The sequence below is a fragment of the Notechis scutatus genome, chromosome 1 (genome assembly GCF_049901735.1).
Source record: "Notechis scutatus isolate UNSWTSFEM ecotype Mainland chromosome 1, rNotScu1.2, whole genome shotgun sequence".
NCBI lineage: Eukaryota > Metazoa > Chordata > Lepidosauria > Squamata > Elapidae > Notechis > Notechis scutatus.
In genome coordinates this window covers 290,140,750-290,158,422 of record NC_142009.1, presented here as the reverse complement: position 1 = coordinate 290,158,422, position 17,673 = coordinate 290,140,750, and the positions used below count along the sequence as shown (strand labels likewise).

Sequence of the window (17,673 nt, the reverse complement as noted above, 5' to 3'; positions counted from 1 at the left end):
TGCTGGTGTTGGTTCTATGAGTTACGGAGCATTTAAAGCAAGGCGAGGAAGAAGACTTCCCGGCGTCTCATAAGACTGCGGCGGCCTGAAGCTGAAGGAGGTGGAGCCCCGGAACAGTGCAGCAAGCGAAAACATCCTCCCCTTCGAGTTTACGTAATGACAAGAGCTTCTCTTGACTTGGACCTTCGCAACCAAGCCACGCCCCTCCGCCGGCTTCCCTCTGCTTTTTTTTTTTTTCCCCCCTCCCGCAGCTCATGGCCGGGCTAATCGGCTCCAGACCTCTCCCTCCCTCTCGGCCCCGCCCGTCTCGCGCGCTCTGTGCCCTTTGACGTGGCACCGGTTTCTCCCCCGCCTCTTCCTCAGCCATGATTGTTACGTCGGCGGCGCTCAGCTTGCTGGGTTCAGGGTGCGCGAGAGCGAAGTGAGAGAGGCGGTTGGAGGCTCGCGGAGCCGAGGTGAGTGGCGCGAACGGAAGGAGGGATGGAGGGGACGCCGTGGAGCCTCGGTTCCTCGACGTCTGGGCCGGGGAAGCTGAGGGGGGCACCGTTGGGGACACACCCACCGGTCCGGTGTAGGAAGCGGGAAAGGAAGAGGGGGTTCTTCCGACTTCTTCCGAGCCCGTCGACTCTCTTGGTGTTTACCGGAGGGTGGGGGTGCCTTTCCCGCTGCGTTGCCCAGTATCCTAAGATGTTCCTCGTGGCCGGAGGGGCTTCCCTTCCTTTGAAATCGTTTAACCTGGTGTTGGTGGAGGTTTCGTCTTCAGTATCCTCTGTCCTGCCCGCCTTTATCCATTCTTCTCCCTTCTCCTTCCTCCCCTTCTCCTTCTTCTCCTTTTTCTCCTTCTTCCTTCTCCTTCGAAGGCATTGTGGGTGTGAGTTTGTCAGATTAGTGTGTGCATCTCTCTCTCTCTCTCTCTCTCTCTCTTTCTCTGGAAGGGGGTCTAAAGTCTGATCTTCCTAGTTGCAGTGAGTTGTATCTCTGCAATCTAACCTCTGACATCATCCCAAGGTAACATTGTGTACAGGTAGTCCTCAACGTAGAGCCACAATGGAGCCCAAAATGTATGTTGCTGAGTGAGAAATTTGTTAAGTGAATTTTACGACTTTGCTTGCCACTTTTGTTAAGTGAAGGAGTGCACTTCTTAAATAAGTAACACAGTTGTTAAGAGAATCCGATTTCCCCATTGACTTTGCTTGTCAGAAGGTTGCAAAAGGACTCTGGGACACTGCAACTGTCATAAACGTGAGTCGGTTGTCAAGCATCCAAATGTAAATCACGTGACCATGGAGATGCTGTAACAGTCATAAGTGTGAAAAGTGGTCATAAGTAACTTCTTTTTAGTGCCATTGTAACTTCAAACTATTGCAAGTTGAGGACTACCTGTATATTAAGCCTATTAAGCCTATTTCTAAAGCAGAAAGGGAGAGAGAGATCAGTGACCTTTTTTAAAATGGAAATAGGCTGTGAAAAAAGTGTCAGTAAAAAAGGGAGTAGAATAATGTAAAGGTTCTTAAAATGAAAACGTTAAGTGGGAAAGAGAAGAAAGGACAAGAGTAGATTAGAGGTTTTTTGGGGGAGGGAGGAGAAGATTAGTAGATTTTTGTAAACTTGAATGCTAACTTTTTATAAATTGAAATGCGTCTTTTCACTCTGGGGCTAGTGGCAAATACTGCCAGTTGTACAAAATAATACATGTACGATGTGTTCCTCAAAAACAAGATAATTCTGAATCAGAGAATAGCAAATATGGCTTCAGCTTTTGTGAGCCAAGATGTTATGAAGGGGAACTTCATAGAATCATAGGATTTGAAGGGGCCTTGGAGATCTTATAGTTCAACTTTCTGCCAAGATAGGAGTCATCCTACCATCTTGGACAAATGGTTATCTTAGCTTTCCTTGAAAACCTTCAGTGATGGAGCACCCACAACTCTGGCAGGCAGGTTGTTCTATTGATTATAGTTCTCGGTGTCAAGAAATTCCTCCTTATTTCCAGGTTGCTTCTTATCCTAACTTCAGGTGCTATGGAAAATAAATTGACACATCTTCCCTTCGTGTTCAAGTATTGTTATAATGTCTGCCTTCTCTTTGTTAAGTTAAACATAACTAGTTTTTTCAGCCATTCTAAAGAAGCCATAGAAAGGATTTAGCTTCCAGGTCTCTTAACTTTGTTTCCTTTTCTGTACTCTTTCTAGGGCCTCGGTATTTTTTGTGTGTGTGGTGTCAGAACTGAACACAGTATTCCAAATGTGACCTTACCATTGCAGTGTAGAGCAGGGTCCCCAACCACCGGTCCGCGGACCGGTCCCGATCCGTGGAACAAGTCCTACTGGGCCGCTGGCTTGCTGGGCGCCGCCATCTTGTTTTGATGAAAAAGTGCTTCGGTGAGCTTTTCTGGGTAGAAAGCTCACGGGAGCACTTTTTCATCAAAAAAGATAGCGGCTCATGCTTTCGATGAGCTTTTCTGGGTGAAAGCCATTTCTACCGGAAAAGCTCACGAAAGCACTAAACGCCATCTTGTTTTGATGAAAAAGTGCTTCCAGTGAGCTCACCGGAAGCACTTTTTCATCAAACAAGATGGCGGCGCCAGCTGATGTCGGTACCGGGCGCGCCATAAAAAGGTTGGGGATACCGGGCGCGGCATAAGAAAGGTTGGGGATCACTGGTGTAGAGGATATCTCTTATCTTGATACTATCTTTCAGTTGATACAGCCCAGCCCAGGATTGTGTTGGTTATTTTAACAGCTGCAGCACACTGATAACTCATACTTCAGCAGTGGTCCACCAGGACATCTAGATCCCCCTTATGTTGAGGCAAATACTGCCTATCCTGTATCTGTGTATCTAGTTTTTCCTGCCTAAGTGCAGGTTATTACTTTTCTTGCCATTGAACTTCATCTTGTTGGTTAGGCCCCAATGCTCAAGTCAACATTCAAGATCTGAATCATGACTGTCTTCTGAAGTGTTAGCAGTTCCCACCAGCTTTATGGTGGAACAAATTTGATAAGTGCCTCTTCAATCCCCTCATCTAGGTTATTTATGAAGATGTTGAAGAGCAGTGGTCCCTAGATAAAACCTTGAGGAAGCTCATTGCGTACTTCCTTCCATATAGATGTAGTTCCATTAAGGACCACAAGCTGAGTGTTTTTGGTAGTGGTCTGTCCTACATTGTACTATTATATTGAGAAATAGGCTGTGGTCTATTTTACAAAATGCTTTACTGAAATCTAAGTATTTCCTTGGTTCATTAATTTAGTCACTTAATCAAAGAAGGCAGTAAAAATCGTTTGGCACAGTCTTTTCTTAACAAACCCATGCTGGCTTGTTCATTTCTAGGTATTCATAAACTAGCTGCTTGATTGTCTTTTCCAGGATTTCCCCAGGTATTCATGTCAAGCTGGTGGGTCTGTGGTTCCTTGGATAGTCCCCTCTTTAAAAAAAAAAAGTTTGGAACCACACCAGTTTTTTCCAGTCCTGACTCCAGGAGCTCTCAGAAATTTCCTTCAATGATTCTGAGATTACGTCTGTCAGCTTCTTCAGTACCCTGTGATGTAAATATCCAGTCCAGAGACTTTAACTCATTCAGAGCAACTAGTTTCTAACCAATTTCTTAAATATTTTGACCTGCATTTCTCTTTTGTCTCCCAGGGTGCTGTTTTTGATAGGTTGGACTATTTTTTTTAACTTTTGCAAAAAGACAGATGCAAAAAGGGGATCAAGCAGTTCTGTCTTCTCCCTACTGTGACCTTTTTGTTATTTTCTCCTAGTGAACCAACCATTTCCTTGACTTTCCTGTAGCTCTTTACATATTGAATTTTGTTGTTATTTTTGGTATTTGTTGCAACAAATACCAAAAATAACAACAACATTCAATATGTAAATAGCTCACTCTTGAACAAAAAATAGCTCACTCTTGAACCCTAGCTGTCCTGACTCCTTCCTTGCAAAATTGTGCTATTTTCTAGTAATCTGCTCAGATTACAAGACCTTCTCTCTATTCTTTATACTTGTCCTCTTTGTCCCTCAGCTTATCATACAGTTCTTTGTGCAACCGTGCTGGTCTCATCAAGTATCTCTTGTTTTACTTTCTGTGTGATTTTGTTTTGGGTCTTTATTATCTCATTTTTCAGAGTTTTCTATGCATCCTGAACTGTTTTACCAGCTAGAGTTTACATCCATGGAATCCTTCTTATTCTTTGTCTTAGTTCGTTGAAGTTAGCTCTCTTAAAATCTGGAACACTAGTCCTTCTTCAGTTACCTTTGCATGCAGTATGGTGAATCCTCTTATGACATAGTCACTCTCTTCCAAAGTTCCTACAGTTTCCACTTTCTCAACCACTTCATTCCTATTAGTAATTATCTATTATAGTTGACTCCTTAGTACCCCAGCCATCTTTTGGGTGATAAAATTGTCAGCTATGCATCTCAGAACCTGTCAGGGTAGTTAAAATTCCTCTTTCCTACAGTGCTGTGTTTCCTGAATAATTCGGCTAACTGGTTTATTTAAAAAGTTCATCTATTTCCTCTGCTTGGCTGTATGACTTGTAATACACATCTATACAGTGTCATTTCTTTTTCCCTTCTATTTACATGTATCTTAAACTTACGTTTTTAAAGAATGAAAAAAGGCAAGAAACAAGTTATGCAATATCTGTGATTTTTTTTGATAAAACACAGTATCATAATTTAAAATCTGATAAATTAAGATCTTATGCAGTTTACTAAAGGGGTTGAAATACATTAATATTAACTGTGTAATGTATTCCATGGGGATTTTCAGAAAAAACAAGTTATACCTCAAGGGACTAACTTGTAGTCATCTGTTTTCCAGCTTGACTAGGCATATTGAAATAGAATTAAAAAAAAATTCCCTAAAGGGATAGCTGAATATGTGAGAAGGTTGTTTTCTGGACTTTGAACTAATTGTTTAATTGACTACAGTAATAAATAGACATATAGCTGATAAATATGTTTAGAAAGAAGTAAGTCCATGAAAGAGAACCAGGTTGATGTAGTGGTTTATTTTTTATTTATTAAATTTCTATTCCATCCAGCTCCCCTACAAGATGACTCTGAGTGGCTTACCAATTATAGTAACAAGTGAAAAAAAATTAAAATGAACTGACGTTAAAATATTAGTTAAAAACTGTGCTAAAACCATGCCTACAAGAGCCAAGAAATGAATGGGATAGGGATGGGGATGAAATTTTCTTTTCCCTTCGCCACCTCCAGCAGTGAGCATCCTCATATGGGCCCAACTAGCAAAGCCAAGTTTTGATACCTTTCCGGAAGGTCAAAAGAGTTCTCACCTCCAGTAGGAGAATATTGGGGCCCCAGCAGAAAAAGGCTCTCCTTGATCTGCCTGCAGATGGCATCCTTGATTCCTTAGCAGATGGGATCCATAGCAGGCCTCTGCCACTGGCACAAATGGGAGAGAGACAGCTTCTCAGATACCCTAGACCAGGGGTATCAAACACACAGTCAGCGGGCCAGATCCAGTCCATGATAGGCCATGGAGTTGGCCCGTGGACATGCCGACCCATGCCCACCCAGTCAGCCACAACAACCAGGCCACACCCCCCCAAGGGCAAACAAAATTGTGATGCAGCCCGCGATGGGATTGAGTTTGACATCCCTGCCATGTAGGGCTTAAAGGTAATGATCAACAGCTTGAATTGGATCCAGAAGCAAACTGGCAACCAATGCATTTTGTGCAATAACGGTATTATATGTATGGCCCTAGGAGCTTCCAGGAGCGTGCATGCTACTGCATTCTGCATCAGGTGCAGCTTCTGAATACTGTCAAAAGGTAACCCTTTGTAGAGCACATTGCAATAATCCAGCCGAGATATGATTAGGGCTTGAGTAACCATGCATAGGGCCTCAGCATCCAGGTAAGGGTGCACCTGGTGCACAATGTGAAGTTGCACAAAGGCCATCCTACCCACGACTGCCACCTGCTTTATGGGCAGAAATTGTGAGTTGTGCAAGTTGTGCACTGAATCAGTCTGTGCATCCCAATGCAGAGTTAATGAGTTAATGATGATAAATCACTGGATCCAGAGATCCCTTGAAATTTGATGGGTAATATACTGTAGTGTGGTAGCACTATTTTCTGCTTAAAAGTAAAAAAAATAGCCATGTTAAACTTCTGATAGCTATAGCACAACTATTTTGCTAAAAAAAAATCTAAGAAACTGAAACAATAACTGTATCATGATAGCAGTCATCAGTACATGATTTATTTTTCCTTTAGTAGTTTCTCAGAGAGCAGCCATAAGATGTAAAATCGTTACCTACTTGCTTCTAGGGAATTTTAGATGCAACCAACTATCATGAAGCTCAGTAACTCTTAAATATTACTAGCATTTTATCCTGCCTTTTCCTAATTTGTACTTCAACTGATTTATACTATGTGATTAAGAAATTCTTATTTATTTTATCTTAATGTAGTACATAGTACTATTGTAGTTAGATCCGGCGCACCCCATAGGGGCAAGAGACGTGTTACCTCTTTCAAGCCTTCGGGAAGCTGCTGGACGGGGGACAAGAACCGAGCCGTCCTGGGTCAGCTCCCAGGCTCGCTCCCCACCAGCACAGGGCTGCTTCAAAGGCGGGGGCTTGTCGGGGGGGGCCTCCGGGTTCTGCCGCCGCCTGCTTCTTGGTTGAATCGGAACAGCTTCGGCGTGAAAAGGGGGGAATAGTATTTCTCACCAAGCTTAAACAACCAGAAACAAAGGCAGGCAGAATTTTTTTTAAATTTTCTCCCTTAAAAGAAGATGCGTGTACGCCGGCGTGTTATACGCGTAAATACGGTAGTTACTTTTGTTTCATTCATTCTGTCCAATAGAAGAGGTGGGCTCTGGTTTCTGCATCTATTGCATACTGCTGCTCAGCTTGCATTAAATAGTTTCCAAGTTTTGTGTAGTATGACAATTGTCCTCGGTTAGCACATAAGAATGTACGATTATACATCATATAATTATACATTGTGCATAGTAAACTAGGCTGAATTTGTTAGTTTAAATGCAGCAGTTCTTTTAGGCTGATTTCAAATGAATGATAACCATGATAATTTGTCAAAATAAGATTTTTCAAAATGAAGCTACATTGGAGGGTGCACCTTTCAGAATTGCTATAATGTTTAGGAATGAAACTGTTGTTTAAGGTACATGTGCTTCTGTATTTGGAAACTTCCAAATTAGCATTTTGTTAAGCAGTGAAATAGTTACTAAAGAGAACAGACTCCTAATTGTTATTCATTTTCCTTCTATAGTTTTATGGATAGACAGGAATTTTCATGGTTTCCAGATTACTGGTAATGAAAGTACATGAATTCCCTAAACATAGAGGTCTCCAACAATTGTGGCTTGACAGCTCGACTGCGGGGGGGAGAAGAGGGGAACTGGGCTGTGGGAGCAGTGGGCCAGCACGTATGCAGCCCTTGTGAAGCGATGCATGAGCAGCAGGCCTGCACACGTGTGCCTGCTGGCCCACTACTAGCACAAGTTAAACTGTGAATATATGTACGTGTTCTGGCCAGCACCTTACGCGGCCCAATTCTCAATAGGCCAGGCCCCAGTAGTGGGCCACAGCCTGGGGCATGAGGACCTTGCCCTAAAAGTATTGCATTGCTTTTAATTTATCCTCAAGAACATGAATGGTTAAATTCAATACATATTTTTGCTACAGATACAAGAGCTTCATAATGACAACCTTCTTGGAGTTCATTCAGCAAAATGAAGATAGAGATGGTGTTAGATTCAGCTGGAACGTGTGGCCTTCCAGTCGTCTTGAAGCCACAAGAATGGTGGTTCCAGTTGCTTCTCTGTTCACACCACTAAAAGAGCGTCCTGATTTGCCTCCCATTCAGTATGAGCCAGTTCTCTGCAGTCGCACTACCTGCCGTGCTGTTCTAAATCCGTTATGGTAATTCCAATAAATATTGTGGTTTTTGCTGACATGTTATTAGTCTTCTGATTGAAAGATTGCTTTGTCCCAATTTTACCAATTATGAGCAATAAGTCTTTATAGCTGTTTCCTAGAAACCCAGGTGCTATGCACTGTTATGCAATATGAAGAACAGTTTATAGAAAAAAAATGGGGTTGGGGCAGATCATTCAAGAATGCCAACACATTCGCAACCCAAATATCACTAAACACAATAATCCTATTAAAGTACTTACGTAGTTGAAAAACATTAAATTCATAAGTAATGCAAATTTAGACTCATTTTGAAAATAAGTGAAAACAGCTTGAGGGATAAACCATGAAGAGGAGTTGAAGCTGAAGAGTTATGAAGACAATGGAAGAAAAGGATGATAAAGACTAGCAGAAGAACAGGTGCAGGATTTAGACGAGTATGGTCACATCACATGCTTTTCTTGAAAATAGCTGCTTATATGGCTTTAAATAAGATTAAATTGCATGGACTGCTATTCTGCTTTTTTCTGCACTGATTGTTGTCTTCTAACCATTGCATGTTCTTCCCAAATGCAATTAGAACTGAAGCAGAATGCTTTTTTATGGTGGCTTGCTGAACAATGACTTTACTTGACCCTCATCAATAAGCTGTTGCAGATCTTGGTTGAAAATTACTTTGCATGAGATTGAAACAGCTCCTCTTCCTCCACTTTGTCAAACCCAGCCTACTGAGTGAGAGCAATACAGTTTGCTTTTATTTGGAAAATTCTTTTATGTGGTCAATGCCTTTCAAATCATACATAAAACCAGAAGGGCCACCAAGCACTATGACAATAGTCTGCTTTAACCTCACTTTGAGCTTAAAGAGTAATACAAATTGCATTCTTTATGTTGAATTGCTGCAAAATTGAGGAACTGTGCATTTTTATCCTCAGTAACTGTGTTTGACATCTTATATAACAATGTATAGAGTCAATAAAAAAACTGTGGCATTCTTGATGCTCTCTTTGGTAGCTCCTTGATTGGAGTATTATTTTCTATTTCACTTCACCCCTGCCAACACTGGCAGAGCAAACTATAGTAGATGCACAGGTGGTAGCCTCTCCCTTCACTAACACTGATTATGTTACATAGTTGGGTAATGAAACATACTGCAAGAAACAACCAAACTCAGACCCTCAAGGACTCCACAGTTCAGCCCTGAGCAATATATTCTCTTCTATTGATAGCAGTAATTCTTTGATTGAGGGGCTGGAAGAGTATTGTTGCATTAGGGAATAAAAATAGGATTTTAATTTTTGGTGAGAGCTCAGTAATGTCCAAAGGATGATTTGGTATACAAGGTAGTCCTTCACTTACAACTATTTGTTTAGTTGACTGTTCCACAACGTTACAAAGGTACTGCAAAAAGTAACCTGACCATTTTTCACACTTAGGACCATTGCTGTATCCCCATGGTCAAATGATCAAACACTTTACAACTAATTCACATTTATGATGGTTGCAGTGTCCTGGGGGTCAAGCAAGGTCGATGGGGAAACCAGATTTACTTCACAACTGTGTTACTAACTTAACTGCAGAGATTCACGTAACAACTGTGGAAAGAAAAGTTGTAAAATGGGTCAAAATTCACTTAAGTGTCTTGCTTAGTAACAGAAAGTTTGGGCTCAATTGTGATCATAAGTCGAGGACTACTTGCATTGTCCAAAACAATTAGATTAATAAAATCCACATTTTTGCTTTTATACGATTTTGTTTTCTTCAGCGTAAGATATCCTCAGATGTGTTGAGTAGAAGTTTAATTAAGGTCTGCTCTACTACCCCCTGTTCCTGAGTCTGATATGGACACCAATGATAGATCCATTTTGAGGCTTTGTAATTGGCTGCATGATAAAAAGTAACAGGCTTCAGTTTCAGGTTGCTGGTTTAATCATTATAGTCAATTTATTCTTGAATTCTAGAGCTTATGCTTCCTTCCCTGAGATACCAGGGTGTGATGACTTTTTTTCCCAATGAAAACCAATTGTATCAAAACAATATCTGAATAATGTATAGTCTTTGTATTATATTATTATTTTTATTATTGCAGAAAATACCTTCAGCAAAAAACTTCCTGTTATCCTCTCAGCATTTCTTCCAATTGTCCCTAGTATAGCTAGTAGCACACACAATGACACATATTTATTTCAAAAAAGTTTGAACATTTCAAAGTTCTTCTGTGATGCTAAATCTTTTCTGTTTCTTTCTCAGCCTGAAATTTTTATCACCAGCATGTTTCTTTGATATATATTTTCAACTAGTGTACTCATTTGGAAGAGTGAAAAGCACAGTTGAGCTGTAATAATACCCCAAAACTGAGGAGAGAGCTGCAACAGACACTAACAAAGTACCGAATAAGTGGTAACTGATTTGAGTAGACAGTGAATAAAGCAGCAAACTATTCAAGTGGTTATAGCTTGCTATGTTCATTTGCCATTTCTGATTGGTGCCATATTGAAATTTTGGAAAAAATATGTGTAAATCATGCTATGTAAACATTGTTCTCTTATCAACTGTATATGAGTGAATTAGTATTGCATAAACATGCTACAGGATATGAGAACTGATTCTACAGTGAATTTAGACAGCCCAGCAAAAACTAATTAGAGAGGAGCTGAAATAGAGCATCCAAGGAGTCAAACTTAATAAGTTTTGTTAAATAAAACCTAGAGATGAAAGTATGTAATTTATATTCAGATTTGAGCTTGAAACTGCATTATCACATTTGTAATTTATTGAAACATTTAATATTATGTTTGTAGCCAGGTTGATTATCGAGCAAAACTATGGGCTTGCAATTTTTGTTATCAGAGAAATCAGGTAAGTCAACATTTATTTGTCCCAGCTATTCTAATATTTTATTTATTTATTAAACACACAGATATTATAGTGATAGCATGGTAAAAATAAAAAGATGCAAAAATCATTTTGATGTTATGTAGAAATGAATCGGTATTAAATCTGAAATAGTAGAGCAAATGTTGGGTAAGTAAATTGTAAATCCTAGAAAAGATGTGTTATTTTCTTCTTCGTTGAAAAAGGATTACATTTTTGACAAGCAATATTGTATTAGTAGTAATTTTTTATATGTCAAATGTAAATTAATCTTTCTGATGATGTATATGGGTAATTTTACTTAATGACCGTAATTGGAATAGAATTTCCATCATTAAGTAAAATGATAACTAGGCCAAGCACCATGTAACCACCCTTTAGCGATGGCAGTTCCTATAGTCCCAACCGTGGTTGTTAGGCCAGGACAATGCCATCATTTGGCAAGGATCTCTTGCCTACCATGCTCACATCCGCTTCAACTCTCCCCATCTGTTCTTATCTCCATCACTGTCGTTTTGGCCACCCTGCATTTTCTGGTCTTATTCCTATTCTCCAGTTGGTTTTCATTATCTTGTTCCTTCTGCTGCTGGCTTGGGATCCAGGCACTGGGCAAGGGTAATGCCCTGCAACAGAGCCTTGCCTGCTGAAGGGAGCTTGCTGAGCTTGTCTGATGGGAACCCAAGGCATGGTTGAGGTGAGGCAGGACAAGCTACAGTGAAGGTGGAGGCAACGAGGGAAGTGCTGTTCAAGATGACAGCAATATTGGAGGAAGCTAAAGGCTAGGGACTTCCTGGAGGTGCAGTGTGTGAAGGCACTCCTGGAAACCTGGTCTGACAGGTTTCAGCAAGAAGTGGAGGCAAGCCTACTGTCAACATAACCTAGGCACAGTCCCTCTGTTTTATCTTGGCGTAGCCTTCCTTCTGCAAAGCCTTGCAAAAGATTAGCAGTTTTCAATGCACTGAAGCCCACAGACCTGTTCTCCCAGGGCACTTCTGACATGTGCCTTGCAGCTGTTGTCCCTCCACTTCCTCTACTTCCTTCTTGCTGTGACCCTGAGCAGCACTTCCTGCACAGTCTCCACCTTCATCTGGGGAGCCACCGCCTCTCCTACATTGCCTAACAATGGAGAGTTCCTCCCTTTGCCATCCTGCTGCCTCTTCCCCAGTAGGACCTGACAAGCTCCCTTCAGCTGACAAGGCTCTGCCATCTGGCTACACTTGCTGTGTATATCCCAGGGCTGCACTCTTGCCCAGTTCCTGCATCCTGGTCCTGTAGGAGGAGGAAGAAGACTACGAAGGTCGACTGGGGGCAGTGGCAGTGCGGGTGGTGGGTGTAGCGGGAGTATGTGGCAAAGAGCAGGTGATGAAAACGGTAGAACCCAAATATTGATCATATGACTGTGTGGGTGCTGCATTGGCCAGAACTCCAAGGAGGGTTGGTTGTAAGTACCATTGTTTAATGACACTCTAAATTTGAATGGTCACTGAACAAACCAAAGAACACAAATAGCAATTTGTTTTTGTTGTCAGCCATTCAGTTATGTCCAATCCTTGGCCAGTTTAATTAATATCAAAATAAATCCAAAAATAAATTGAGGACTGACTTTTCTTATTTTGATGTGCACCTCAGGCTAAAATGACGAATGGTAAGTTTGAAAGATTTCAGGTAGAATGATATGGTATTGATATTAAGATGCACAGATAGAAATAAGGATAGTAATAACATTCAGAGTGTGATGTGTTAGGTTTTTATGAACATTTCTGTCATTTTTCAGTTTCCTCCTACATATGCTGGCATATCTGAGATGAACCAGCCTGCAGAACTTTTACCACAATTTTCTAGTATTGAATATGTTGTACAGGTAAATATTATGATTACAAATTTAGAGGCGAGTAAGGAGCTAATGAACAATAGTAGAGGGAGAAATTATGATGAGCAGTATGGCAGCATATTATAACAATATGCATTACCATTTGTTAATATAATTGAATAAATCAAAATTATGTTTTTCACTGTTTGGCATAATTTGATGTGATATAGAAGTGTATGATTTATTTTGTAAGAACAGCATAAATACTTCTCCTATGATAGCATATAGATTCTTGCTCAGCATTATAGATGTTAGTTATCACATTTGTTCTTAAACCATTCAACAGTATAACAACATAAACTTGAGTTGCACAGAAATATGCTCCAATTCTACATTTGCAGAACTCAACATTTTGTGAATATTTATTTACTGTTTAAAAAAAACCGTTACCATGAAAGAAGCATAATTAGCAAGTCCTTGACAAACTCAGGTACTAAAAGCTTAATGTTAGAAGAAATCAACACTCAATACAGTACAAATTTATTTGTGGAATTATAATCTGGAAATACTTTCCATATTAAACTGGATAGTTCATTGGATAGTTTTTCATCCAATTCATTTTTATTTTAACATTGATGCATACTGCCACTCGACTTAATTTGCCATTTGGATTATACATAATTTCCAATGGGAAACACAGATTATTACAGAATTGTAATCATTTTAATATACTTTGTGAGGATCTGTGGTTTGGTAATTAATGTAAAAATAGGTGGGAAAGAGAATTCACTGTTCAGAATTTGTTTTATTTTATTTGGTTATAAATTATTTTCTAGAATTATTGGGCTTTGTAGTATTCTTACCAGATAGGAGAAAATGATGTGACTTGATTATTACATTTAAAACAATTTTTAGAGAATGAATTATATATTTTATTATTTATACAGATAGTCCTCGACTTGCAATAGTTCATCAAAGTTGCAATGGCAGTGCAAAAAATGACTTAAGACCAATTTTCACACTTACAATCTTTGTAGCATCCCTATGGTCATGTGACAAAAATCCAGATGTTTAGCAACTGGTTCATATTTATTTGCTATGTTCCAGAATCATGTGATCACCTTTTGAGATGCCCTGACAAGTAAAGTCAATGGAGAAACCAGTTTCATTTAATAACCAGAATACTAACAACTTCAGTGATTCACTTAACAACTGTGGCTTGAAAGATTGTAAAATGGGGCAAAATTAACTTAACAAATGTTTCACTTAGCAACAGAAATTTTGGGCTCAATTGTGGTCATAAGTCGAGGAATACTTGTAGTACAGTATCAAACACTTCAATGTTTTGAAAGGGATAGCAAGCACTCCAAAATTGGTTTTGGCATTATTGGTCTAATAACATTATTGACAATAATCTATATTACATGCTAATTTGTCGTGGTTCTTTTGTGAATTAATATTAATATTACAATGTTTTTCATTTTACTTAAAGCGTGGACCTCAGATGCCTTTGATATTTCTTTATGTTGTTGATACTTGTATGGAAGATGAAGATTTGCAAGCTTTGAAAGAATCCATGCAAATGTCATTAAGTCTCCTACCTCCTACTGCTTTGGTAGGGCTTATTACTTTTGGGAGAATGGTGCAAGTTCATGAGCTTGGCTGTGAAGGAATTTCCAAAAGTTATGTGTTTAGAGGGACAAAGGATCTATCTGCAAAACAACTTCAGGTAGATATCTGATATTTAATTTGATTACTTATTCTGTGATTGTTGTATCTTGGAAAATAGAAGAAAATGTCTACTGAACAAAGTATTGTAGTTCAGGAGTTAAAAGTGCATTTTCTGATTTTCACCTACTTTTGATTTTAAAAATGTTTAAGTTGCATTCTTAAATCTCAGGGGAAATGGTTATGAAGTTTGAATTACCTGTCCAGTACTGTCAGTGTGCCATATTCAACTTTAAAGTTGCCATAATCTTCCATAATCTTCCACTTTTAAGATTATTAAAAATAGTGGAAAGATGTAATACAAATGTATTAAAAATTCAATAACTTTATACACACATACATGCAGCCTAATACTCAAGTAGGAAAGCTGGGCCCATAGTCTTCATGTAGTCGGGCTTTCCTCTTCTCAGGAATCCTTCTCCTTTTTCTTCTTGAGACTTGAAAGCTCAGTAATGAGTGAATTGTATAAGCAGATGGGTAAGCAGATAGAGAAGCCTTGGACAGGTATGGCAGAAACTCATGCTCAAACTTGATTCTTAATTATAAGGGGACGTAATAGGATTCAGAAAAGGAAGCCAGATAACTACTTGAAAACGAAAATAAAAAGCTAATCTTACTAATCTATAATAAACTTCAAAGTAGAAAAATAGAGGTATTATCATATAGCAATGAACTGCTTAGGCAGATAGCTAAGTATTATCCTTAAACAAGGCTAGACTAGATTAATGGGGAGCTAGGAAAATACATTTTTCTTTTTTAATTCAAGCTATTCCAAGTTGGGTTATGGATGGAAGCTCTCTTAGTCAATAATGCTTGTAGGTTTTTTTTTTTAAAAAAAAGCTCTGTTGATGTAATGAACAGAAGGAATAAACTTGAGGAACAAGAAGAATTGCAACCAAGGCAATGGTCAGATTAAAAAATAAATCTGAATCTGGGGCAGAAATGTAATTTCAGAAAACATCTCCGATATTATCCTCTCTAATTCACATGAAGAAAAAAAGGAGGGAGGAGAAAGCACATTCAGACTTGCAAGATTTTGTTACTATAACCTTGTACTAAAACCTTGTACTGTATTGGCTTGCATGTCTTTGATCCCCAAGTTTGGTCTGTCTTGGAGACCTTCATGAGAAGTAGGGAAGATCATGTCTCAAATTATATTTTGCCCCAAACTCAGATTTCTTTTACCTGATCCATGTCTTGATTAAGGTTCTTCCTCTCCTCAAGGTTATTCTTTCTGCCAATTTCATATGGATAGTTGTTATTTTGAGTAATTTGCCAAATATATAGCTGTTCTTTTATACACTGTTCACAGGAAATGCTAGGACTTACAAAAATCAATGTATCACAAGTAGGTCGTGGTCCTCAGGTACAACAGCCACCACCATCTAACAGGTATCAATTTTTATTTTAAAATTGTGTACTCTAAATTGCTTTACATGAAGTTCTGCTTTGTCATGTATCTCCATAATTACTCTATTTTATCAGTGCTGAACCCTTATGAATCCGCACCAATCCTTTATTTACTTACTTACTTACTTACTTACTTACTTACTTACTTATTGAGGCTAAGAACCAAAACGATCAGGGTAGGCCACTAACAAAACAATGTATTATTTTGGTCTGGTCTGTGTTGGATATAACTTGGGTTATATCCATTGTTATCATGGTAACTCCTGAGCTGACCCAGTTTCCATGCCATCTGAGAGCAGATTGTGGTCTCCAAGAACTATAAACCTTGGAGACTTTATTGCCAATCTGAAAAAAAATTAGCAACTCAGATAGGAATTTTGTTATGGAGCAGGGTGTAGCAGCAACAAGCCAATTACTAGAGCCCAGCTTCAACCAGAATGTCTCACATCTGTTAATATATGGAACAGGACAGCTGAAAGTCTTTGAAGCCTCATGGATTACCAATTGTCACTCCAACATTGCACCCCACCTGGGCTTGTGGCTGATGCCAAATTTGACACCCTCCCAAACCATTCAGATCTTGGTTATACATGTTAAGTCAGCTGCTTCATCCACAATCTTATGGTGGATGTATATAAAATCTTTTAAAAGGAATATGCTAGTAAGATTGTGAGTATGTTTGAGTAGACCTTGGCTGTGTTGTTTCTGTAGATTGACTGAATAGCTTTCAGTAGGTATCTTCTTCCAAATGATTAGCATGTTAAATAAAAACAAAATAAATACAGAATGAGAATTTCATCCATTTATGAATTATAATTTTGTTCAATTGTGCAGTATATTACAGTTTTACAAGCTTGATAACTGCAGAATGAATGTTAAATCATGTTTGAGAAATTGAAATTGTAGAACAGTATAGTACATATTTTCCAAAATGAAATCCAAAACATTTTTTTTTGCTAGAACTCCTCTCATTGGCATTAGTCTTTTCTTTTTCTTTGATGCTCTTACTCATTGTTAAAACATTATTTAGAACAGATTTTGGGTGGAGACAGGTGTAGGTAAATGGGAAGAACTCATAGGATGGATTTCTCCTTGTGTGAGGCTGGATTTCACCTCCCAGTTGAAAAAAGAAATTTTTAAATAGTTTCCCTGACAGCAAAACTCTGTTTATTCTTTGTAGATTCTTACAACCAGTACAGAAAATAGACATGAATCTCACAGATCTCTTGGGTGAACTGCAACGAGATCCTTGGCCTGTTCCCCAGGGGAAAAGACCTTTGCGATCTTCTGGAGTGGCTCTTTCCATAGCTGTAGGACTGCTAGAGGTAACAACTTATCTCTGATATAGGAAAATAATTAAGTTAATGTGAGTTTGATTTAAATTAGAAAGATAACTGTTTTTAAAGATGGTAAATAATTTTCTGAAACATTTTCTTATAAATATCAAATATACTAAAATTTGAGCAATAATTACTTTTTCAACTTTACATATCTAATTTGGACAGCGAGATGGACAGCAAATTTAATAAATAAATAAATAAATAATTGATAATGCAATTTCTTATAACATGAATAAACAGTTCTAAATATAAATGGAATGCCTTCAGGAAGCTCATTTGTTTCTTGTATTTATTATCCTGCAGTGTACTTTCCCTAATACTGGTGCTCGCATAATGATGTTTATTGGTGGACCGGCTACCCAGGGGCCTGGGATGGTTGTTGGAGATGAACTTAAGCTCCCTATAAGATCTTGGCATGACATTGAAAAAGATAATGCCAAATATGTTAAAAAAGGTACTAAGGTAAGAGATTCAGTAAATGCTACTTTTCATTTATGTTAGCTAAGAAGTGTGTTTCATACATTCCAAAATGATCTGGACCTTAGGTTATATATGTTTTCCAGAATTAAAATGTTTAGTCTTTCTCAAAAT

General features: G+C 38.7%; 1 protein-coding gene across 1 annotated transcript in view; it reads left to right on the top strand.

Moving 5' to 3' along the window:
* Positions 1–300: 300 nt before the first annotated feature.
* Positions 301–17,673, top strand: part of SEC23A (SEC23 homolog A, COPII component) — a 40,286-nt gene continuing 22,913 nt past the window's right edge. Inside the window, exons 1-8 of the mRNA XM_026664474.2 lie at positions 301–455; positions 7,690–7,926; positions 10,722–10,779; positions 12,569–12,655; positions 14,097–14,333; positions 15,645–15,724; positions 16,923–17,067; positions 17,386–17,544. Coding sequence (XP_026520259.1) covers positions 7,706–7,926; positions 10,722–10,779; positions 12,569–12,655; positions 14,097–14,333; positions 15,645–15,724; positions 16,923–17,067; positions 17,386–17,544 — 987 coding nt within the window. The 5' untranslated portion in view covers positions 301–455; positions 7,690–7,705. The remainder of the gene's footprint in view (positions 456–7,689; positions 7,927–10,721; positions 10,780–12,568; positions 12,656–14,096; positions 14,334–15,644; positions 15,725–16,922; positions 17,068–17,385; positions 17,545–17,673) is intronic.